The sequence below is a fragment of the Anomaloglossus baeobatrachus genome, chromosome 7 (assembly GCF_048569485.1).
Source record: "Anomaloglossus baeobatrachus isolate aAnoBae1 chromosome 7, aAnoBae1.hap1, whole genome shotgun sequence".
Classification (NCBI taxonomy): Eukaryota; Metazoa; Chordata; class Amphibia; order Anura; family Aromobatidae; genus Anomaloglossus; species Anomaloglossus baeobatrachus.
Window position 1 is genome coordinate 302,793,009 of NC_134359.1, and position 24,543 is coordinate 302,817,551.

A 24,543-nucleotide genomic window follows, 5' to 3' on the forward strand; every position below is an offset into this window, starting at 1 on the left:
TATGCATTCATTAGGACTATCCCACTGCCCAAGTGATAATGAGATGATGCCATTAGGTGGGGGTGGTTGCAAATCTGCACTATAGACTGATAATTGGGAGGGACATTCCACTCTTTTTTGGTCCCATGGCCATCAGTTATACCACTCGGGGAATATGAGTCAGTACCAGTACCAGTACAAGGCCATGGAATGTTCTACAGAAGGGATGCAAGAGCACCTTGGGCCCCGAGGAGGGAGGTGCAGACTGTAGTTGTAACCTTCAGGCTGGTGGAGGAAAGAGAGAGACATCTTCCTTGGAAGCAATGGCCAAGGAAATAGAGGATTGCTGCCAAGACCCAAATTGCTAAATTTAAGTCTCTGGCGACAATTTTGCTACGGCAAAACTTTGAGACCCTACTTTGTCCCAGGCCAAGGAAAATGTGCTAATTGTTGATGAGTAACCTGGGGCAGATGCCATGTTTCCACGCTTCAAGTTAAGGTGACCGGTCACCTGGTGTATTGAGTTGACAAAATATGGGGTTTCATGGTAGAACAATTTTTGGTGCCACAGGCTTATCACAAGCTGATAATGGACCTTGTCCATCCACACATACTTGTTGGACGCTTGGGCAATAAGAAAACCCTGGACTGAATTCTGAAGCGATTTTTCTGAACCTGTATCTACCGAGAAGTAAAACGATATTGTGACTCCTGTCCAGTGTGTCAGGTGACTATTCCCCAGCCGCATTTTTGAAGGTGCTTGAGCTAGAAAACTGAAAAAGTCTTTGTAGGAAAACCCATATCTGAATGGACTGGCACGACCGGGACCTTTGTTGAGCTGTTTGATAAGCTGGACTTTTCCTTTGCATTATTGTCTGAAGTACGACTGTGCTTTCATGTTTGTTATCGGTCTGAATAAAACACAGACCATTTTGGACTGAAAATCTGTGACCTCTTTTCTGTGCCCCTGCCATTGCCCACCAGAACTGACTCCCTACATTACATAGAAAAATAAATAGAGACAGCTCTCGTCCCATTTAGCAGTTGCTGGTCGTCCATAACTTGTGATCTGTACACGTATATATCCAAGAAGAGGCCACACAACAATATTCCATATTGCAACATGCATGAGTTTATTTGTCTAAGTGCAAAAAAACAAATATTTTGGCTTTTAAGCAGCTGAGCGTTTGTCAAGCTATAATATGGTAGATAATAATGATATATAAAGGACAAGCCATATTTGCCTGTGTATAACATTTCCATCAGTGATATCAGTAGATACTGTCTGCACTACATGAAAACTTCACTTAGCTACAATAGTAAGTGCCAATAGCAATATAAATATCACAGGGGTATGTGAATAGTAATGGGTCATTCACCAATCAAGTGACCACATCAGACTGGACCAGGGAAATGCAGTGGATGTTGTCTACATGGAATTTTTCAAAGGTGTTTGATTCGGTGCCACACAAAAGGATGGTACATAAGATGGGAATAGGGGGAAATATTTGTAACTGGGTTAAGAACCAGCTAAGTGATACGAAGCAAAGGTGGTTATTTATTGAACACACTTAAACTGGGTCACAAATAACAGTGGGCACCACAGGGTCAGTATTGGGCCCTCTTCTTTTTAACATGTTTATTAATAACCTTGTAGGAGGTATATAGAGTAGAATTTCAATATTTGCAGATGATACTAAACTCTGCAGGGTAATTAATACTTAGGAAGATAATTTAATATTACAGAGGGTTTTGTGTAGGCTGGAGGCTTGGGCTGAGAGATTGCAATTGAAGTTTAATGTGGATAAATGTGCGGTCATGCACTCTGGCAGAGGAAATAACATTTATAATTATGTTCTTAAGTATAAAACAATTGGTACAAGTGTCACTAAAAAAGACTTAGGTGTATGGGTGGAAGGCAAACTCAACTTTACTGACCAGTGTCAGGCAGCTGCTGCCAAGACTAATAAAATAATGGGAGGCATTAAAGGAGGCCGAGATGCTCATGAGAAGAACATAGTTTTACCCCCTATACAAGTCACTAGTGCAACCACACTTATATACTGTGTACAATTCTGGTCTTCAGTGTATAAGAAGGATAGTGCTAAACTAGAGCGGTGCAGAGAAGAACAACCAAGGTTATTAAAGGAATGGGGGAATGCACCAAGACGGGTTATTAAACTGGGGGTTATTCAGTTTTGAAAAACGAAGACTTAGGGGCGATCTTATTACAATGTACAAATATATGAGGGGACAGAGATCTGTATAATGATCATTACACCTAGGCCTGCAACAGGGACAAGGGGCATCCACTATGTCTAGAGAAAAGGAGGTTTAGTCATAATCACAGACGCAGATTCTTTACTGTAAAAGTAGTGAGACTTTGGAACTCTCTGCCACATAATGTTGTATTGGTTGATTCATTACTAAATTTAAGAGAGGCCTGGATGATTTTCTTGAAAAATATAATATTACTAGATATGTGCACTGCATTCTGTGATAGACCTTGATCTAGGCAACTCGTCTGATTGCCGGATGTGGAGTTGGGAAAGATTTTTTCCCCTAATGTGGAGCTTACTGTCTGCTCCATGGGGTTTTGCCTTTCTCTGGATCAACTGTGAAGGTAGCCTAAGCTATAAATTGTTTGTTTAAATGTAATAAGAATATCTGTGTATGTAAATAATCAAAATGTAGATTTAGTAGCATAATTATCTGTGTGTCTATATAGCAATCGCACAGACCCATAATATGATTCTAAGCTGTATAGTCATGAAGGGGTTACCAAGGAGGAGTGAACAGATGTACAAACAATGAAAGTCTTCATAATGATGAGCAAAGGCCTTATCAGTAGTTTCACACAGAAAGAATGTATAACGAACAGAGATGTATTTTATAGTATACTGGGAAAAATTAGGGAGTTGAATACTCCCTAGAGTCTCTGTTCTAATTTCAAGGACAATGATGCATTCTGTATAATTAAGTCTTTTCCAATACACAAGTTCAGTTGGTGACGCTGGCTCAAGGAGAGAACACGTCTTGTGTGATCACTGTCTGATTCATTAATATCTGCACTGGTATACAGCTAATACGGCACCAGCCTCTGGATATCCTGAACGAAGATACCATTAGCTATCTTCACCTAAATTTCTACCTTCACACAACATGTTAAGCTATGGGTTAAGCTTGATGAACTTAAGTCTACCTTCAACACTAAAAAAAACTATGAAAGCATGAACTTATAAATTTGCACCCAAATCTCTGGGCCCAAGAGGTCCTTTTAGCTGATTGGAGACAACCCATATTATGAAAAAACACTGATACTTAGGGTCCATGTAGAAGATTTTACATTGGGGCCTAAGAGGTTCGAGTTAAACCAGTGGATCTAAACATGACATGGAGATGTCAGATGGAGGCACGTGGAGGGCTGTGTGCAGAGGACAGACGACATCTTTACCATGGGGGTTGACTTCTGGGCAGTAGATGAGGGGCTGCTCCACTGATGGGAGGTACATAGGTGGGGACAGAATTTTGCAGGGTCTGGTTGGGTGATCTTGTAGGAGTGATCTTTTATGCTTTTACATGAATTATTTCCGCTTTTTGAATTCTTTATACACCTGGCCGGCTTTAGCATGGATCATCTTTCCCGTTATTTCGATAAGTGAGGGGGCAACAGCACAGACCACATTCTTCAATGTGTCGAAGACGGGTGTATACCACTGATTCTTGTCCATCTTCTTCTCCTCCTCCATCTGCAAGTCCTTGATCTGCTCTTGGTACATGTTGGCTTGTTTCTGGAATCCCTGTCTCTGGTAGGAATCCCGTTCCTGCGCATAAATAAGAGAGGCTGAGTATAAACCTATGGTAACGGCGTGCCAACCAAGTCTATGAAAGTCAGGCAAAGTGTCACATAATCTGGGGTCTTAGAGGAGCACGAGACAGTTCCAGTCCCGAACCAGGAAGCTTAAACCTCGAGATTCTGCGGCTCGCTCTGCCAACGATCATTTGCTATGGCAGTTGGGGTCTAACGGTGACCTCCGCGGTTTCCATTTTACTATTTCTATTACACCCTACCAAAGGCAGAGTCCATTAGCAGGTGTATAGGTAGTTTACAGAAAAGCTCAGTATGTTTAGGTGAACGTCATTAGTGAAGTTACCTTTTTAACTTAATCTGTCATATTAACTCTGAATATATCCCAATCAATCAAAAACAGGGATGAGCGAATCCAAACTGTAAAGTTCGGGGCCCGTATCAGACACCTTGTGTCCGCTGCTGAACCCCGAACACAGACTTTATTGTATGTCCGGTTCCTGTTCGGGTTTATCACCCAAATAAAGCTTGTTGAAAGGTCGCAGAGCAGCCAATAAGCAAGATTTTAGGCTGTGGGCACTTCTGGAGCCGCTGCAGCCATGCCAAGTATTGACATGGCTGTGATTAGCGAGGGAAATCACTGTAAAAAAAAATAAAAAATGATATGGGCTACAAAAAGAAGTTAAATGGTAATAAGAGCAGGATAGTTATAGATGTGTTGCAAAATATAAGGTGCAAAATGCATCCCACAAAGCTGCAGATTTCCAAATACCACCTCAATCCTCGCAGCTCCAGGCATTGTAGTCTTTCTTATTGTAGTCTTTCTTATTGTAATCTTTATTATTATACTTTATTATTGTAATCTCTTATTGTAATCTTTCTTACTAAACTCTTATTGCAATCTTTCTTACTGTAATCTTTCTTATTGTAAACTCTTATTGTAATTTTTCTTATTATACTCTCTTTGTTGAATCTTATTGTAATCTTTCTTGTTATAGTCTCTCTTATTGAAGTCTTTCTTATTGCAGTCTTATAGCAATCTTTCTTATTGTAATCTTTCTTATTGTACTCTTTCTTATTGCAGTAGCTTTTATTGTACTCTCTTATTGTACTCTTTCTTATTGTAATCTTTCTTATTGTAATCTTTCTTATTGTACTCTTTCTTATTGCAGTCGCTCTTATTGTACTCTCTTATTGTACTCTTTCTTATTGTAATCTTTCTTATAGCAATCTTCTTATTGTAATCTTTCTTATTGTACTCTTTCTTATTGCAGTCGCTCTTATTGTACTCTCTTATTGTACTCTTTCTTATTGTAATCTTTCTTATAGCAATCTTCTTATTGTAATCTTTCTTATTGTACTCTTTCTTATTGCAGTCGCTCTTATTGTACTCTTTCTTATTGTAATCTTTCTTATTGTAATCTTTCTTAGACCCGCAACACACATCCGTTTTTTTTGTACGTGTGCGGTACGTAATTGCACGTACCGGAGACACGGAGACCCATGTTATTCAATGGTAGATGGCACGCACACGTAAAGTCACACGGAACGTGTGTCCGTGTGGTAAGTACGTGTGTGCGCTTTTCTACATGGACGACATGTCCGTTTTTGGCCAGCAGCACGCAGGCACGGACCCGCTTTAGTCTATGGGTCCGTGCCTGCACACGGAGTATGTCCGTGTTCAGCATGTATCGTCCGTGTCCGTTTTTCATCACAAAATCTGCAACACTTGTTTCCAATCTATCAGGTCAATTGATGGCAAACAACAACACCAGGATCTCATGATGAATGATTAACAACGTTAATTGGTAAGAATGCGGGCCTTTAAAAAGGGACACCACACGGACACCACACGTACGTATTTTATGTCAATACGGACATTCCACACACACACACGGCTCGCATACGCCATCACACGGATGCCATACGTACCGGAGAAACGCCCCAAAAAAACGGAACACGGACCCGAAAAACGGACCGTGAGACACATACAGTTTTTTTTGCGGAAGTGTGTTTTAGGCCTAATTTGCAGTCTTTCCTTGCAGTTGGCTGATGTAGTAAAGGTACCGTCACACTTAGCGACGCTCCAGTGATCTCACCAGCGATCTGACCTGGCAGGGATCGCTGGAGCGTCGCTACGTGGTCGCTGTTGAGGTCTCAATCAGGCAGATCTCCACAGCGATCAGAGATCAGCCACCAGCCATCAGTGACCCATGTAACGACGTTGTGCTTGGTAACCATAGTACACATTGGGTTACTAAGCAAAGCGCTTTGCTTATAGTTAACCGATGTGTACCTTGGCTACGTGTGCAGGGAGTAGGGAGCCGACTTCTAGAAGCTGCGGACTCTGGTAACCAAGGTAAATATCGGGTAACCAAGCAAAGCGCTTTGCTTGGTTACCCGATGTGTACCTTGGTTACCAGCATCCGCAGAAGCCGGCTCCCTGCTCCCTGCACATTCAGATCGTTGCTCTCTCGCTGTCAAACACAGCGATGTGTGCTTCACAACCAAAAAATGGTCCAGGACATTCAGCAACGACCGGCGACCTCACAGCAGGAGCCAGGTCGTTGCTGGATGTCACACACAGCAACATCGCTAGCAACATTGCTGTTGCGTCACAAAAAACGTGCCTCAGCAGCGATGTCGCTTAGTGAGACGTGGCCTTATCTCTACAATCTCTGTGGGATGTTGCGTTTACACTTCTCACAATGTAACGGTTTTGGTAACAATATACAGTGCCTACAAGTAGTCTTCAACCCCCTGCAGATTTAGCAGGTTTGATAAGATGCAAATAAGTTAGAGCCTGCAAACTTCAAACAAGAGCAGGATTTATTAACAGATGCATAAATCTTACAAACCAACAAGTTATGTTGCTCAGTTAAATTTTAATGCATTTTCAACATAAAAGTGTGGGTCAATTATTATTCAACCCCTAGGTTTAATATTTTGTGGAATAACCCTTGTTTGCAATTACAGCTAATAATCGTCTTTTATAAGACCTGATCAGGCCGGCACATGTCTCTGGAGTTATCTTGGCCCACTCCTCCATGCAGATCTTCTCCAAGTTATCTAGGTTCTTTGGGTGACTCATGTGGACTTTAATCTTGAGCTCCTTCCACAAGTTTTCAATTGGGTTAAGGTCAGGAGACTGACTAGGCCACTGCAACACCTTGATTTTTTCCCTCTTGAACCAGGCCTTGGTTTTGTTGGCTGTGTGCTTTGGGTCGTTGTCTTGTTGGAAGATGAAATGACGACCCATCTTAAGATCCTTGATGGAGGAGCGGAGGTTCTTGGCCAAAATCTCCAGGTAGGCCGTGCTATCCATCTTCCCATGGATGTGGACCATATGGACAGGCCCCTTGGCTGAGAAACAGCCCTACAGCATGATGCTGCCACCACCATGCTTGACTGTAGGGATGGTATTCTTGGGGTCGTATGCAGTACCATCCAGTCTCCAAACGTCACCTGTGTGGTTGGCACCAAAGATCTCGATCTTGGTCTCATCAGACCAGAGAACCTTGAACCAGTCTGTCTCAGAGTCCTCCAAGTGATCATGAGCAAACTGTAGACGAGCCTTGACATGACGCTTTGAAAGTAAAGGTACCTTACGGGCTCGTCTGGAATGGAGACCATTGCGGTGGAGTACGTTACTTATGGTATTGACTGAAACCAATGTCCCCACTGCCATGAGATCTTCCCGGAGCTCCTTCCTTGTTGTCCTTGGGTTAGCCTTGACTCTTCGGACAAGCCTGGCCTCGGCACGGGAGGAAACTTTCAAAGGCTGTCCAGGCTGTGGAAGGCTAACAGTAGTTCCATAAGCCTTCCACTTCTGGATGATGCTCCCAACAGTGGAGACAGGTAGGCCCAACTCCTTGGAAAGGGTTTTGTACCCCTTGCCAGCCTTGTGACTCTCCACGATCTTGTCTCTGATGGCCTTGGAATGCTCCTTTGTCTTTCCCATGTTGACCATGTATGAGTGCTGTTCACAAGTTTGGGGAGGGTCTTAATTAGTCAGAAAAGGCTGGAAAAAGAGATAATTAATCCAAACATGTGAAGCTCATTGTTCTTTGTGCCTGAAATACTTCTTAATACTTTAGGGGAACCAAACAGAATTCTGGTGGTTTGAGGGGTTGAATAATAAATGACCTCTGAATAAACTTTTCTCAATTTAAAAAAAAAAATAAAAAAGCAATAACATTCTTTTTTGCTGCATTTCACACTTCTAGGCTGATCTACAGTCCAAATGTCACAATGCCAAGTTATTCCGAATGTGTAAACCTGCTAAATCTGCAGGGGGTTGAATACTACTTGTAGGCACTGCATGTTTGGGTGTACTTATGTTTGGATACTCTCTGTCTTTCGTTTTCAGCCGTTTCTCCCACATACATTAATCCACATTTCAATATATAAATCATGAATTTGCTGTCACAGGTAAAAATCAAACAAAGGTTAATTCCCCTGTGCTCGCACAATGGAGGAATGTGAGGCTCGTCTATGGGGAGTGGTGAATGTTTTTAGTTTTGCCTAAACCTCTGTTTGTCATATTTCACATTCTGTTAGAGAAAGGCCTCGCAGTGGAAACCGAAAGGCGTCATTTCTAGTCATAACTACTATTTATGGAGAAAAGGAAAGTATGAACGCTACGCGAGTGACGGTCTTCACTGACATTTGTAATGGGGGGCGCCACCCTGTGACACCAGCACCACTAATCTTGGAGTCCCCACCTCAAATCCTGTAGAGATCGCTTTTCCTAGAGACTGACATGACTTGTGACCGCTGCAGCCAATCAGCGACAGAACAGACGTCTACTCTGATGAAATAGTGAAGGCTGCAGCTAAACAGCAGATTATTGGGGGGCCAACATGCCGGACCCCCAGTGATCAGCAATGGCCAGATCTGATCAGAACAGCGTCCTTCAATGTGTAATGGTCGCTGATGGGCGCTGTAGATCATCGGTTCCTGGCCTCTACCGCTGATTGCATACAAATTGTACACAGATTGCATACTTGACAACAACCTTAATTTTTCAGGGGAAATCCACCAAACTATGCCAGAAAATGGGGTGAGGTTTAGTATTACAAGACTCAAAAAGGAGCTTTTTAGCCAAACCTTAAAGGTTGGTCTTAAAGGTCTTGATGTTTCCTGGTAACTGTTGGCTGCAATCAATCACATCTTATGAGTATGAGTAGGAATAGGAGTAGGATTAGGAGTAGGAGTATTAGTTTACAGTAGGAGACACTATTTGTTTTTTTTTTAATGTATATCTTTATATGGAATAGAGTTTTGTTATCTTCTATTACTTATAGGGGGTGTCCGTTTTTGTTTTTACTATCTGGCTAAAAGCTCTGAGGCAGGTAAAGTGCTAACAGAGGCAACTAGCTGCCTGTACCCAGCACCGGCACAGAATGGTGACTGACTGCGCCTACCGGTGATTCAGCTGCTACACGACAGCAGAGCAGCTCTTCTTCTGAGATGCTCTGTTGATGGGGTGTAACTGCCGATGTCATGCGGTTTGACCGCCCATTCCTTGCAGTTTGGCAGCGGGGAGCCGGCTGTCAATCAGCACGACATCGGCAGTGACGCTCCATCAACAGAGCTGAGCAGAATAGAAGCCGCCAATCTGTCGACATCACATCAGTGGAGGCCACTTGCTTGGACGCACTGCTACACATCTAAATCACAAAGATATAGACTGACAGCAGCAACCTCGCAGCACGTTAGAGACCTATTAGACTGGCCCACCGCAAATCTACCTGGTGGGGTATATTGCCAATCCAGGCCTGTCCCCAAGCATTATACACACACCTCACCCATCACCTATCCATCCCACGTCCATTCTACTCCATGCTGCACTGTCCATCTGCCTCCATGTCCGGTATCCTCAGGCTCTTTGCACCACCTGGGCCTTTACATTTCATGCCATTATGGTAACATGACTTAGGCCTAGTCAGCACAGTGGGAGAGCAGAGCGGGGCTATCCTCAGCCTTTGTGCACCACCTGGGCCCTTACATTTCATGCCATTATGGTAACATGACTGAGGCCTAGTCAGCACAGTGGGAGAGCAGAGCAGGGCTATCCTCAGCCTCTCTGCACCACCTGGGCCTTTACATTTCATGCCATTATGGTAACATGATGACTGAAGCCCAGTCAGCACAGTGGGATAGCAGAGCGGGGCTATCCTCAGGCTCTCTGCACCATCTGGGCCTTTACATTTCATGCCATTATGGTGACATGACTGAGGCTTAGTCAGCACAGTGGGATAGCAGTGCAGGGCTATCCTCAGCCTCTCTGCACCACCTGGACCTTTACATTTCATGTCATCATGGCAACTGTGATTGAGGCCTAGTCAGCTCAGTGGGCTAGCAGAGAGCGGCTATGGCAGCCGGAGGAGTGAGGATGGGAGGGGAAAGGTGAGTATCCTTCAATTGTTGTTTTTAACTCCTTCCTGGTCTTTAAGAATCTATCAAAAATCAATTACCTTTCTTCAATTTTGTATAATATAACACACCTTTCCCTTGGTTTGAAAATATCCCACACTACAAGTGTGGGAGAATTGATGAAATCCCACGTTATCCACCATTGGCCATTTGAGGACAGTGATAAAGCCCCAATGTAGAGGAGACAGCCCGTCAGTCTCACCTCGTATGGCCTGCTCACCTTCAGAGGTGGGATAGTCTAAGGCTCGTAATCCCCATCATTACCTGTTTCATCTATATTTATTACTCTAATTAGTGTGGCCACGTAATAAATATATTGTCCAATGGCACAATTACTTCCTTGACGCATTCATCACTGAAACTTTCACTCGGGAAGCCTCACAGACTCACCCGCTCCTTGTCGGCAATAGCTCGCTGAAGCTGAGCGGCCATCAGTCTATTTTCTTGGGCAAATTTCTCAAAGACGCCCATGATGTGCTTCTCTACATGTGCCTTCTCATCTTCACGCTGCAGATTCTTATGGGATTCCTTCACTTCGCGCACTTTTTGCTCCATCTCTTCAATTTTTTTCTTTGCCTTCCCCTCTGCAGTGAGAAAAATTGTCAGTAAGAAGGCCTTACCAAAAGTAGGATACAATATTTGTAACACCGTTACCGGCGTCCCCGCACTGTTCTGCCCCCTTTCCCTGAGGGGGATGCCGGCACTCTCACCCTTTTGGGTTCTGTGTCCTTGCTGCCGACTCTCAAGGCCTGCACACACCACGCAGGTCTCCTGGGGGCATGTTTAGGGAGCGCAAACCTATTCTTACAAGGGCCAATAGGCCCTAACCCAGAAGTGCCAATGGCTGAAAGGCTCTAGGTATTTTAAGCATTCTCCCCTTATGGGAGGTGCCTGGGCAACGTGGTCTAATCTTAGAGACGCATTGCTAGTTGTCAGGTCCCTTACCTATGTGCTGCTGCTTCTGCTGTATTACTAACACCAGTCTGTATCCTAGTACCTGCCGTATCCGCTGCTGCACCTATCCTCGCCAGCTGTACCAGACGTATCTTACATACCTGCTGCACCCGCTGTTCCCTCCGTGCCTGCTATACCAGTCCACACCTTCCAATACCTGCCGTCCAGTCTGCATCAGCCATCCCATCTGCACTGATCCATATCCGAGACTGTCAGTTTCAGTACCCTTGGGTCAGCTGTCGTAGTACTTTGTTTCCCTGAGTAGCACCTGTTGGCTACCAACAGTCAGACCCATCCTCACCATCAGAGGTTCTGATGAATACCCCACGTGCGCCTAGTCAGGTCCCTCAGGTGAAGCGGTGCTGCGGTCCAGTGGGTCCACTCCCGCTCGAATTACAATATTGTCCAGCGCATCCCTACACAAGAATCTAGATAAAGGGACATTTAGGAAACGCTCTGCACAAAAGTTACATTTTACTACTCATATTTGAGGATACCGGCCTAAAGATTTCCTAGCATTGCTCCATAAGTATCATTTCTGGTTGTGGTGGTGAGCTGATATATTTTCTACAAATGTTGAAGGTTGTATTTAGCCAAAATAGACCTGTCTACATGGACCATAATTTTGGATATACTATGTGAAGATGGGAGTCTTTGACAGAGGAAGAAGAGCAGAGAAATGTATAAGGGAAATCGTGAACGCAACATCAAGAAGCCACCAGATCCACACACTCAAGACTATAAGAACAACTGCAAAGCCAGTAAGTGATCCTTCACCTTCAATCTCCTTCTCTTTCTCAGTCAAGGCTTCATCAGTCTTCAGAAGATTGATTTCTATTGATTTCCAATGAGTCAGGTATTTCTGGAAAACTGTTTCAGCCTGCACAAAAAAGAAATGTAAAAAAATATAAGAAATCTTGGAGAAATGAGGAGTGCCTATGTGAAGCAGAGAAAGAGTCAATTTGAGCCTCGTCCATCACACAAAGCACAAATGACCATCAGAGGTTAAAATAGACTAACTGGGAAGAGTCAGTCATGCCTTGATGGAAGCATCTTAGACATGTTGGACACTTAAGGTCCCTGTATCCATTAGATAAGAGTCGATTGAACCTGCTGATCAGTGCAGCACTGGATGACCATCTGATGTTTATGGAGGCCTCCTGGCTCTTCTGAGCAAATGTACAGTTGAGCACTGACCTGAACGCCCTTCCCGGGTTCCATATGATATTTTTCCTCAATTGCTTTTAAATCTTGCTTGAATCTTTGATGGCCACCACGGACGCTATATGATCCTTTAGCAATAGCTTCTTCGAGCTTCTCACCATGCTTCTTAATCAAGACTTCACACACCTCCCGGGACTTCTCATCATTTTTATCACAGAACTCTTTCTTCTTCTGTTGTATCAGTTCCTACGGAAAGAAAAACTCAAAATGCAAATTTTTGCTTAACAATTGGTCTTAAGAATCAAGATCCAGATGCAGCTCGATTTACGGAGTGATTGGAACTTTTAAGATCTAGCTAGAGATGGACAAGATTCAGTCTGGAGGTCCTATGGTAGGTCATGATTTTGATTACTTTTGCATTCTTTACATCATTTTTCCTACACGCTTTTCTCGTAGCATATCTCGTACAAGCTTCTTGGGATTTCTAAACATGGTGGCAACTGGACATGATGTAGAGCACCTGCTAGGAAACTGGAGGAACTGTGAGTGAGAAATTACTGGAAATGGATTCGAGAAGACAACTATGACCTTAATGTTTAGGTGTTAGATGACTGAATCTGTTCAAGGCAAGATTAATTCTCTAATTTTACATAATATTTGGACTCAAATCCATTATTTTTTATGATTTAGCGTCTAGCAAAATGGTGAATCGAATTGTCCAACCAAAACTTCAGCAGAGTCGCTCATCGCTAGCGTCAGACTCACCATATATTCTTGGAAGAATTTCTTGTCTTTGTCTTTAAAGGACCTTTTCAAGAACATCTTAAGAGCTTCGTTCTCGCATTGCTGGCTCAGCTCATAGAAGTCGATCAAAGTGTCGGTGGGCAAGACGACGCGTTCCTTCATCTGGGTCTCATAATATAGTGCAGCCTCCTGGACGGCTGCCTTGTTCTCTATGTCAGACAGTGTATGGGCCACGTCCTCCATACAGGCAATATTGGAGGTCATTATAGCCATAGTGTACATCTCTGCCAATTTACCAAGCTCTGAAAAGAAATGGAATGATTAGATGAACTGTTAGAAGTGTCTTAATAACAGACTGTAGCCCGTAGGGGTCCCAGGTTGGGGCAGGCCGTCCGCTCCCGGGTCGGGGCAGGCCGTCCGCTCCCGGGTCGGGGCAGGCCATCCGCTCCCGGGTCGGGGCAGGCCATCCGCTCCCGGGTCGGGGCAGGCCGTCTGCTCTCCAGTTTTTTTGCATTAGTAATGGAGTCCCTTTTACTGAGACACAACTCACGGCTTCCTGTAACTGTGACGTTGTCGATCATTTTCTTCGCTTCGGCTTCCCGAAAGACATAGTCACAGAAATTCTTTGTCTGCTCCAAGAATTCCGGTCTCAGTTCACTCTCGGAAATGTTGTCCATGTTCTGAAGATCTTCCTTATTCGCAGATGGTTGATCAAACACGAAGCACTTGCGCTTCCCGAAGTACATGCGCAGGCGCTTCCTGGGTCGGTTATAATCCTCATCTCTGGTTGATTTTTCCGCTGCCATGAAGAAAAAACATGTGATGGGGAAAAAGTCAATGGAGAGTGAATTTGTCGCTGACTGTTAAGGGAAGTTTACACGCTGCGTTATCGGTATCGATATCGCTAGCGAGCGTACCCGCCCCTGTCGGTTGTGCGACACGGGCATATCGCTGCCCGTGGCACACAACCTCGCTTATACCCTTCACACGGACTTACCTTCCCTGCGACGTCACTCTGGCCGGCAAACCGCCTCCTTTCTAAGGGGGCGGTTCGTGCAGCGTCGCAGCGGCGTCACACGGCAGGCGGCCAATAGAAGTGGAGGGGCAGAGATGAGCGGGACGTAACATCCCACCCACCTCCTTCCTTCCGCATTTCCGGTGGACGGAGGTAAGGAGATGTTCGTCGTTCCTGCGGTGTCACACACAGCGATGTGTGCTGCCGCAGGAATGACGAACAACATCGTACCTGCAGCAGCAACGATATTAAGGAAATGAATGACGTGTCAACGAGCAACGATTTTTCACGTTTTTGCACTCGTTGATCGTCGCTCATTGGTGTCACACACTGCTATGTCGCTAACGGTGCCGGATGTGCGTCACTAACAACGTGACCCCGACGATATATCGCTAGCAATGTCGCAGCGTGTAAAGCACCCTTTAGTGTGCCGCCCCTGCAGAGGTCGAACCGCTCGGATCCGGGGGTGATTACTGAGGGTCTCCGGACGCGGGGGGTAGGGGCCACGCTCAAATGAAGGGGCTATTTACAGGGGCGATATAGTTCGTGACACCACCTGTGGTGTACGGTAATTGGGAGTACCCGGAGTGATGGAGTGGGGACAGCTAGGTGACGTGACCCTCCATGGGTAGGGGATTACCCCGTGACTCTGGATAGTGCCTTGGGGAATGCTGGGGGAGCGCAGGCTCGCTGATTGCAGGGGTTAATTAGGTACTCACTCGGCATTAAAGCAGACGCTGACAACAGGGTAAACCAAGTCTCTGACTGCCGCTGTCTCTTGAGGGGAGCTCGTCCAGGTCCCGTCCCCTGCAGTACCGCCTGGTGGTCCATGACATGCCTCCTGGCACCGAATTTAGAGTGTCCTTTGTGGCCCATCAGCTTAAAGCTTTCCGGGCCCCGCTCCCCACTGTGGCTAAGTGAAGAAGCCTGCTCTCAGGGGCTCACGCTTGGGATTTCAGTGGGCCGCTTGTTTGGAAAGCCCTATCCCCCTCGTTGCGCTAGTGCCCCCGATCTCTGAGCTTCATAGTCCAAAGAGGTCCTGTCCTCCGCAGGTTAATTGCCGGGTTGCCTGAAGCTTCTCCCCGACCTACGGTCCGTGTACCCCGTCGTGCTTTCGGTCCCAGACAGGTGATTAGGCCCAGGCTGCTGACTGTCATTCAAGACAGGTCCCAGACACCTAGCCTCAATCCCCTGCGACTGGGGGTCCGACTCCTCTAGGTCCAGACCACTGTCTGCGACCTAGTCTGCTTCCCCTGGGAGCTACAACTCCCAGCTTCCTCAGAGCTCCTCACAGCTACTACTACTGTTCTTTGGGGAGCTGCTACTCCCAGCTCCTCACTCACTGGGAGCTAATTCTGTTCTAACTTGATACCTCCCACCTCCCTGCCTGACCCCTAGGTGGGCGGCCCTATTCCTGCTTAAGCAGCCCACTGGTGTGCCTGACAGGGTGTGGTGCAAAGTTTATCTAGGATTTGTGAATGCTGGTGGAGGCAGCACTGCAGGTTAGGTTCCCAGAACCATGGGGGTTTGAGCCCTGCACGGGTAGAGAAAGATTGTGCAGAACCCTGTGATGACCTGACTAGTCCAGGGCGTCAGATTAGCCCTTCTCCAGGACTTTTATCTTTAGACGTCGTCTCGATACTTACGGTTTCGCAGCTTCAGAGCGTTGTCCAGATATTCATCCTCCGTAGCCGACTTCCCATCAATGTTAAGCTTCAAATGAAAATCTCTCACGGCCCAGATGAAAATGGGAAAATGCATGGAGAATTCCGCCTCCTCGTCCTCATTGTCTTGAGATTTCACTTTGATTAGTTCTGCGAGATCCCCCACAAATCTATTCACAGTGGATAAGGAAACGATGGAAAACTGCTTTTACCTCCCAAAATGTCTAAAATCCCAAATACAAACTGGGCCGACAAATGATCAACCACCTCAGACCTCATCAACTTCTGGATTATTTCGACCAAAGATGCAGCCATTGCTTCTCATCGGCTGGAAAATATCTAACCTGCCCGATTGGTGTTTTGAGCGACAATGATCATTCGTTGTTTGGGCATCGGTCAAAACGAAACATCATGTTATGAACGTCCGATGTCGGGGGCGGGTATATGGGTTGGCGCAGGAGCTGCTAATGGCTCCATGGCTGCCGTGGTGGGAGTCCTGTGAAGACCAGCCACAGACCGAGCTTCACAGGAGACTGTGATTTTAGTTATTTACTGCAATTATTGATATTACAGGGAATAGATCAGATAAGATCAAGTCCCCTGGAAATGTAATAATACAGTAATAAAATATATATAAACATTTTAATCACATTATTGAGTTGCAGATTGCTGGGGGCCCAAACCCATCCTGAATGGAGCAGAGGTGGGCTTCGCTTCATTCATTCTCTATGGGACCACTGAAAATAGCTGAGTGCTGCTGTTGGGAGCCCCGAAGGCAAGATCTGACCGCTATCACCCAGTGACCAGCAAGTCCTCTCCTATATCATGGATAGGGGATAACTCGATTTTTGGGGAATAACCCTTAAAGACAATGGTAATTGATAAGTACATGTAGCTTTTTGAAGGATACTTCAGCTTGTCTATGGCATCTTGGTCAATTGTTCCCTTACTGTTATACACCAGGGCACTGCTAAGGAGGACGGTGAGGCTGAAGATCCAGATGTCATTTTTCTTGTCTCCCTGTTAAGGAAAAAATGAGTCCCTTGGTTGTAGATAAATCATGAATGACTCGTGGATTATCGAGATCTGTTTTCCCGTGACTTGTGGAGCTTCTCTACAACCAAGGGAAAGACAAGATCCTACAAGAATAAACTCCCCAAAATGTCTTGTGTCTGCGCTCTCTGCATCACTCATTATTTACCCATCTCTAGGGTATTAACGATTCCATAGGACGCAACTAATAATGATGATAATCGAGAACGATCTCACCACCTGGGACCTGAAGATCCACCGATTGTGGGATCTCTTTGAAGACCATGGTATCATGTGGTATCATGGTAGACGTAAAGGAACTGTAATTTTTATTTCATAACTCAATAGTCCACATGAAAATAAGCAGCTGTGTAATAATCTTATCAGACAAATCCGCTTCTTTCTCTCCAGAATGGATCAGTCATTATCAAAATACTCATTTCTAAGGTAAAATCTGTATTCAGTGAGGATTTTCCCATTACTGAGATGGGAGACGGCAGCTGGTGCTGATGAGATTCTATGATGATGGGAGGGAGGAGCTAGAGGCAGAGGATAGAGGAAAAGGATAGAGGCAGAGTGAGGGGATAGAGGCAGAGAGAGGGACTAGAGGCAGAGAGAGGGTATAGAGCAAAGTATAGAGAGAGTGAGGGGATAGAGGCAGAAAGAGGGGATAGAGGCAGAAAGAGGATCTAGAAGCAGTAGAGAGAGGAGCTAGAAGCAGCAGGGAGAGGAGGTAGAAGCAGCAGGGGGAGGAGCTAGAAGCAGCAGAGAGGAGCTAGAAGCAGCAGGGAGAGGAACTAGAAGCAGCTGAGAGAGGCGCTAAAAGCGGCAGAGGGAGGAGCTAAAAGCGGCAGAGAGAGGAGCTAGAAGCAGCAGGGGGAGGAGCTAGAAGCGGCAGAGAGGAGCTAGAAGCAGCAGGGAGAGGAGCTAGAAGCAGCAAAGGGAGGAGCTAGAGGCAGATCTCCACCCCTCCTCTCTCTTCTATCTACATAGAATCATCAGCACCAGCTGCCATCTCCTGTCTAATAGGAAAGTCTTCACTGAATACAGATTTTTACCTCTGATTTTGGAATTTTGATAACGACTGATGAATTCTAGAGAGAAAGAAGCAGATTTGTCTGATGAGATTACAGTGCTTATTTTCATGTGCACTATTGATTTATGAAAAAAAATTAAAACGACGGTTACACTTATGTCCATATAGTTCAACATAGAGCCTCGCATGTTTATCCATGGGAAGGCAAAAACCCCATGAGGCCGACAATAACAGCTCCATGTTTGAGGAAAACGTCCTTCTCGACTCCCCATATGGCGAACAGACGAATTCCCGAGATCATCGTCCCATCACAGGATCTAGTACCAGAATCTGGATCTGATTAGACGGGTGGATTCTCCTCTTGTCCAAGAATGGATCAGGCCCGGCTCCTCCATCTGCCTTACCTTCTCCACATCTCCCAGACCTTCAGTGTCCAGCAGAACCAGGGTGTGGTCCGGCTTCGTAGGATGAGGAACGCACCACATCCAGATGCCTTTGGTCTCGGCTTGTACATTGTAACCCAAGTTAAAACCTATGGACATAAATTATTGACAAGTTTTGTTTTTTTTCCAATAGTTACATAACTTGAACTCTTAGATGATATGGATCTGGGGAACCGATAAATGGCCTTATATATAGGGAAAACTCATAAGAATCAAGAAAACCTATGAATGACCTGAGATTGAAGCCAAGATAAAAATAATCTTTATTATTACAACGTAAAAAAATGATAAAAACATCGTTAAAAAAGGAGGGGATACACACAATGAAGTGACTCCCTCCACGGGAAAACTGCCGACATATACAAAGCACTAGAGACGCAGAAATATACGTGTGAAGAAAGAGAAAAAAGCAGATAAATGTGGGGAGATGCTAAATCCCTCTTATTAGAGGCGATAATTGATAAATACGTCCCACACAGAAAAAAAAATGCAATACACAGTGCAGCCACTAGAGGGCTCTGCAGGAGAGGACATCCTCAGGACCGGTCTTGCGAGGCTTTTCCTCTTTATCTGTTTCTTGAGCCCACACATTCCTATCTATGAGTTGCTTATTTATCTCCTTTGCCTTTTGCACATTCTGGGTTATTTGCAAATTCTTTGAATTCTTGGTTCTGCAGTGTTGTATGCACTTTATATGTATTTATTCATCTTTGCAGAATTCGGGTTCTGTGCATTATAAATGATTGTTCTTATTTTCTCCAGGTCACTTTGTGTAATCTGATCGAGCTGTGTGCATTTTGCCGGATTGCCGGATCCGGCACACTCATGCCATTGTATAGTATTACACTGTACTGTAGTGTGTCAGATCCGGCAATCCGGCGAAATGCCGCATGTGTGAAACGGCCCTTAAAGGGAAGATGTCGCATTTTTATACTTTTGTATTAATAATAGTGATTATGGAATTAAGTATTTTTAATACAAAATTAAATTCACTGTTTATTTAGTTTTTATTTAATTCTAGTTTTACTGAAGCACTGGGGGCGGCCATCTTGGATCTGCTGTGAGTAATGACAGTTACTCACCTCCTTTATGGCAGCAACCTGTGCATTGGATCTGATAGTCGGGCTCCAACCATATACTGGAACACGAACACTGCTTCTGCTATAAGCTAGACATGCCCCCTGGGCTGTCCAGATCACGGCAGAGGGAGGAGACAGCCGCCATCTTTGTGGCACTCACAGCATATGGTGTGTGCTGTACTTTCCCCGTCACCCGCCGGGATGGGGTGAGTATCGGTACCGGGCATCGGTGACTGCAACGTAACTGACCCTGGTGTGCTGCGCCCCACCCCTCCACTCACCCCCCCTCACCTCTCACTCCGCCGCTCACCCCCCCCATCCCCACATGTGCTCACCTAGGGCCTCCGCTCTTTGCTGCTCTGTGGAATGATCACTGACGGGAGAAACAGACACCAGGCTGACTGGACAGGCTGCCAGGGGTGGAGGTCTGAGGTGAGTACATGCGGCTGCAATTGTGGTGTGACATCTGTAGTGAAGTGCCGCTCAGGCTGCAGATCACCCCTCCTCGCCGCACGTCACCTCGGACCTCCGATCCTGGACAGCAGCACAGTATATGGGGGCGCGGGATGCAGTGCGGGATACAGTGGGGCACTATGCCAGCTGTCCTTAGTGACACTTTAGACATATTAGGATCACTCTGTGGTCACCAACAAAATGGCTCCGCACTGTGATCCTAAACTTCATTCTATCTTATCCTTTTGGAAACACCCAGATTGGGAGGGGGAGGTGACATCACACACAGGAGAGCAGACTCCGCCCACTTTTACTGCAGCTGTAATGTGAGCTGGTTCTACAGTAGCTCTACAGCAGGATTTCAGCAACTGCTCCCCCTAGTGTTTAAGAGTGGAAAATATCAAACTTTTGAGACAAATAATATTTAAACAAAAAACATTAATACTTTTCATTTTTTCAGTTATTGAAACGGTTATTTTTTTTATGCCACCTTCTCTTTAAATATATTGTTACAGGTGGATTATTTTATCTACCGCAGAGACCTCTAGTGGCTGCACTGTGTATTGCATTTCTTTTTATATGTGGGACGTATTTAACAATTATTGCATTTGCATTTTGTCTCCCTAATTGAGTGATCTAGTCTCTCTGCACATTTATCTGCATTGTTCTTTTCATACTTCGTGTATTTCTGCGTCTCTAGTGCTTTGTACAGTATATAGCGGCAGTTTTCCCGTGGAGGGAGTCGTTTCATTGTGTGTATCTCCTTCTCTTTTATGTTTTTATCATTTCTTGTGTTCTAATAAAGATTATTTTTATCTTGGCATATCCTCAGGTCATTTGTAGGTTTTCAATATTTGCTATGGGTTGGATGGATGATCTTGTAGGAAGCACCGCACCTTTTTTGGCGCCAGCTAACTTGTTCATCAGGTAGGATTTGCCCGTTCGGTACAAGCCGACTATGGACACCACCACCACCGGCTGGGTGATTTTTGTCAGGAACTTTACTGCCTCGGGATTCACCACCATCTTTCCTTCCTTGGTGTTCTCAATCAGGCACATGGGCCTGTCCATCATAGCTGCCGGAATGAAGAGAGAGGTAACAGGAATCAAAGGGTTAAACACATCGATCATTAATTATTACACGGTATCTACTTTTTGATAATTTGTTGAGAGTCGCCCTTTACCTCTACGAATAGAAAGAACAGTGCCACCGCATCGAAACAACTACGCGCTCCAAATCTGATTTGACTAAATTCCTAAATTTCTTTGCAGGATATCAGTCATCTCTAAGAGCTGCTGTTTGGAGGAGATCTGCCTCCAGAGCCGCTGTTTGGAGGAGATCCGCCACCAGAGCCGCTGTTTGGAGGAGATCTGCCTCCAGAGCCGCTGTTTGGAGGAGATCCGCCCCCAGAGCCGCTGTTTGGAGGAGATCTGCCTCCAGAGCCGCTGTTTGGAGGAGATCTGCCTCCAGAGCCGCTGTTTGGAGGAGATCCGCCTCCAGAGCCGCTGTTTGGAGGAGATCCGCCACCAGAGCCGCTGTGTGGAGGAGATCCGCCACCAGAGCCGCTGTGTGGAGGAGATCCGCCTCCAGAGCCGCTGTGTGGAGGAGATCCGCCTCCAGAGCCGCTGTTTGGAGGAGATCCGCCACCAGAGCCGCTGTGTGGAGGAGATCAGCCTCCAGAGCCGCTGTGTGGAGGAGATCCGCCACCAGAGCCGCTGTGTGGAGATCCGCCACCAGAGCCGCTGTGTGGAGGAGATCAGCCTCCAGAGCCGCTGTGTGGAGGAGATCCGCCTCCAGAGCCGCTATGTGGAGGAGATCAGCCTCCAGAGCCGCTGTTTGGAGGAGATCCGCCACCAGAGCCACTGTGTGGAGGATATCCGCCACCAGAGCCGCTGTGTGGAGGAGATTCGCCTCCAGAGCCGCTGTTTGGAGGAGATCCGCCACCAGAGCCGCTGTTTGGAGGAGATCCGCCTCCACAGCCGTTGTTTGGAGGCGATCCGCCACCAGAGCCGCTGTGTGGAGGAGATCCGCCTCCAGAGCCGCTGTTTGGATGAGATCGGAATGCCACGCTCATAGATCTTTTGCTGGAGGATACTCCAAAGGTTCTCAATAGGGTTGCGGTCTGGGGAGGGTGGTGGTTGCACAGTGAGTTTCTCTCCTTTTATGCCCACAGCAGCCAATGGCACGGAGGTTTTCTTTGCAGCATGAGATGGAGCATTGTCAGTATGAAGATGACTTTTCTACGGCTAGCACGATTCTTCTCTTTGTACCATAGAAGAAAGTTGTCAGTCATAAATTCTATATACTTAGCCAAGGTCATTTCCACACCTTTAGGGACCATAAATAAGCTACCAGCACTGTCTCTCTCTAATTCGAGCTCAAAACCTGACTCCACCACCTCCTTGCTGCTATCACAGCTTTGTTTGGACATGGTGGCCGTCCACCAACCATCCCCTGCTCCATCCATCTGGACCATCCAGGGTTGTAGGGTGTTCAGACAACTGTTTTATAATTTGTCTTCAGGTCTGTTGGGGGTCACTGCAGCTGTTTCTGCTTGTGAGCGCTGTTTAGGGGCTTTACAGAAGGTTTATGCTGGACTAAAACGTCTGGAGGATCCTACAACTTGAGGTTCATGGACTTCAGCTGCTTGTTGGCTGCTTTGTAATTTGGTATTTTAGCAGCTGCTCTCTTAAAGGGGTTATCCGGCTTATTTTGACTTTTTTTTAATTATTTCCCTATTGGGCTACATTGGGGCAGGTAAGTAGATAGAGACCACTTACCTGCCCTGCTGTCAGCCTCCTCCCCAGGCTCAGATGGGTCACATGACCGCTCCTGGCGCGATTTTGCTGCTTCCGGTCATTTCATGTCAACATGGGCAGGACCATGTTGACATGCAAATCTGGGAACAGCATGTTGCCGCCCTGCTGGGCGGTACAGTGCATGGAGTCCCCGCCCCCTTCCCTGCACCCTCCCACACATTCCCCCGCACGCCGTACTCTCCCTGCACCTCCCCCGGCACTGCTGTGGGGTCCGTGACCTGGGGGAGGGGCTTGGCGGCGGCTGCCCACGGTGTCACCGCCAGCACCTGGCCCCCTGCTCAGGATCACACATTCAAATGTACCGGCATCACAGATCACAGATGCCGATACAATTGAAAGCACTGATGAGATACCGTATGTCCGTTCCGTTATTATGGAACATGTCCTATTCTGTTCTGTAATAACGGACCGTGACTCAATACAAGTCAGTGGGCCCGCAAAATCCCTGGAAGCCACACGGAAGCACTTCCGTGTGACCTCAGTCGGGTGCCCGTGCAGTCTGTGTCCCGCTCCCGCACCAGCCCCGCAGCTGCCCGCACTGCAGTGTGTCAATGTCTCCCCGCAGTATCAGCACCTTCTCACACTGCAGTGCGGGCAGCCGTGGGGATGATGAGCGCTGCTATCAGGAGGTTAGGTGAGATCATTACCTGCTGTGACGATCTCCTGCTCTCCTGAAGTCAGCGCTGTCACTGCCCTCTATGCCCGCCGCCTTCTCACATCACGTCTCGCGGGTGGCCCAAGACTGTCACTAGCGGTGATGTCACAGGCTCCCGCGATACTGCTGAGAATGCGGCAGCCAATGGATGTCAGTGACAGAGCTGACGTCAGGAGTGCAGGAGATCGTCACAGCAGGTAATGATCTCATCTAACCTCCTGACAGCAGCGCTCGTCATCCCCTGCAGTGACCTGGGCTGACCTCATGATGTTAGCTCAGGTCACTGCACGGCTCTCCCAGCCAATGGGGAACATTCTGTTCTTCATTGACTGGGACAGTGACAATGGTATGGATCCTCATGGGACCCCCTTATTGGATTATCGCCACTAAAGGGAGTCAGCTTAGAATATGCAGGGGGGTAGGACATTATATATGTCTTTCTCATCTATCTATCTATCTATCTATCCCTCTATTTGTTCATTCATTCATTCATCCCTCTATCTCTCTGTCTCTATATCTATCTATCCATCTCTATATCTACTCATCTATTTATCTTTCTTGCTGCTTCCGTTTTCTGCGGTCCGCAAAAAAAAAAACAACGGAAGGCACACGGATGACACACGGATGCATCTGTGAAAAAAACGGACCGTTTTTTGCGGACCACAAAAACAGAACGGTCATGTGAATGTTGCCTACATGTGTTCTCTATGGAGGTAGGGTGTCGTTACAAAACGATGGGGGGGTGGTCGGTGCAGAACTATGGTGGTGGGGGGGTCGGTATAGAGCGCCGTGTGTGTGTGTGTGTGTGTGTGTGTGTGTGTGTGTGTGTGTGTGTGTGTGTGTGTGTGTGTGTGTGGGGAGGGTTGCAGAGCCTGATGTGGTGTGGGGTGCAGAGCCCTATGTGTGTGTGGGGCGCAGAGCCCGATGTGTGTGTCTGCATGCTTAGTGCGCGGCCGCACTGCTCTCCCTTTTCTTAAAGGGTTAGTCTGACTTCACCCTGAAGTGTCTCTCAGTCCTCGCAATTAAAGGAGTTGTCCGACATAAACTCAACATTTTTTGCAAGCTAATCTGTGTTGTATTGTCATATAAAACACCCTACATTGTTATTTTTTGTTTTCTAACTTTTGTTCCTCTTGAATTATCCCTTTATTCTCTGCAGCTCTTTGTTTACATTCAGCTCAACCAAACTGACCTCTTTCTGTGCCAAACCTCAGTCAGAGCTGGCACCGCCCGCACCCTGCCCGGCCTCTGCACACGCA

General features: G+C 46.3%; 1 protein-coding gene across 1 annotated transcript in view; it reads right to left on the reverse strand.

Annotated features, from left to right (window-relative positions):
* Positions 1-1,094: 1,094 nt before the first annotated feature.
* The window catches only part of LOC142246552 (guanylate-binding protein 1-like), a 30,186-nt gene continuing 6,737 nt past the window's right edge, over positions 1,095-24,543 (reverse strand). The window contains exons 2-11 of the mRNA XM_075319621.1: positions 20,706-20,885; positions 18,239-18,366; positions 16,677-16,786; positions 15,749-15,936; positions 13,638-13,886; positions 13,109-13,389; positions 12,377-12,589; positions 11,957-12,059; positions 10,616-10,809; positions 1,095-3,803 (exon numbers count right to left, since the gene is read on the reverse strand). Coding sequence (XP_075175736.1) covers positions 3,564-3,803; positions 10,616-10,809; positions 11,957-12,059; positions 12,377-12,589; positions 13,109-13,389; positions 13,638-13,886; positions 15,749-15,936; positions 16,677-16,786; positions 18,239-18,366; positions 20,706-20,885 — 1,886 coding nt within the window. The 3' untranslated portion in view covers positions 1,095-3,563. The remainder of the gene's footprint in view (positions 3,804-10,615; positions 10,810-11,956; positions 12,060-12,376; positions 12,590-13,108; positions 13,390-13,637; positions 13,887-15,748; positions 15,937-16,676; positions 16,787-18,238; positions 18,367-20,705; positions 20,886-24,543) is intronic.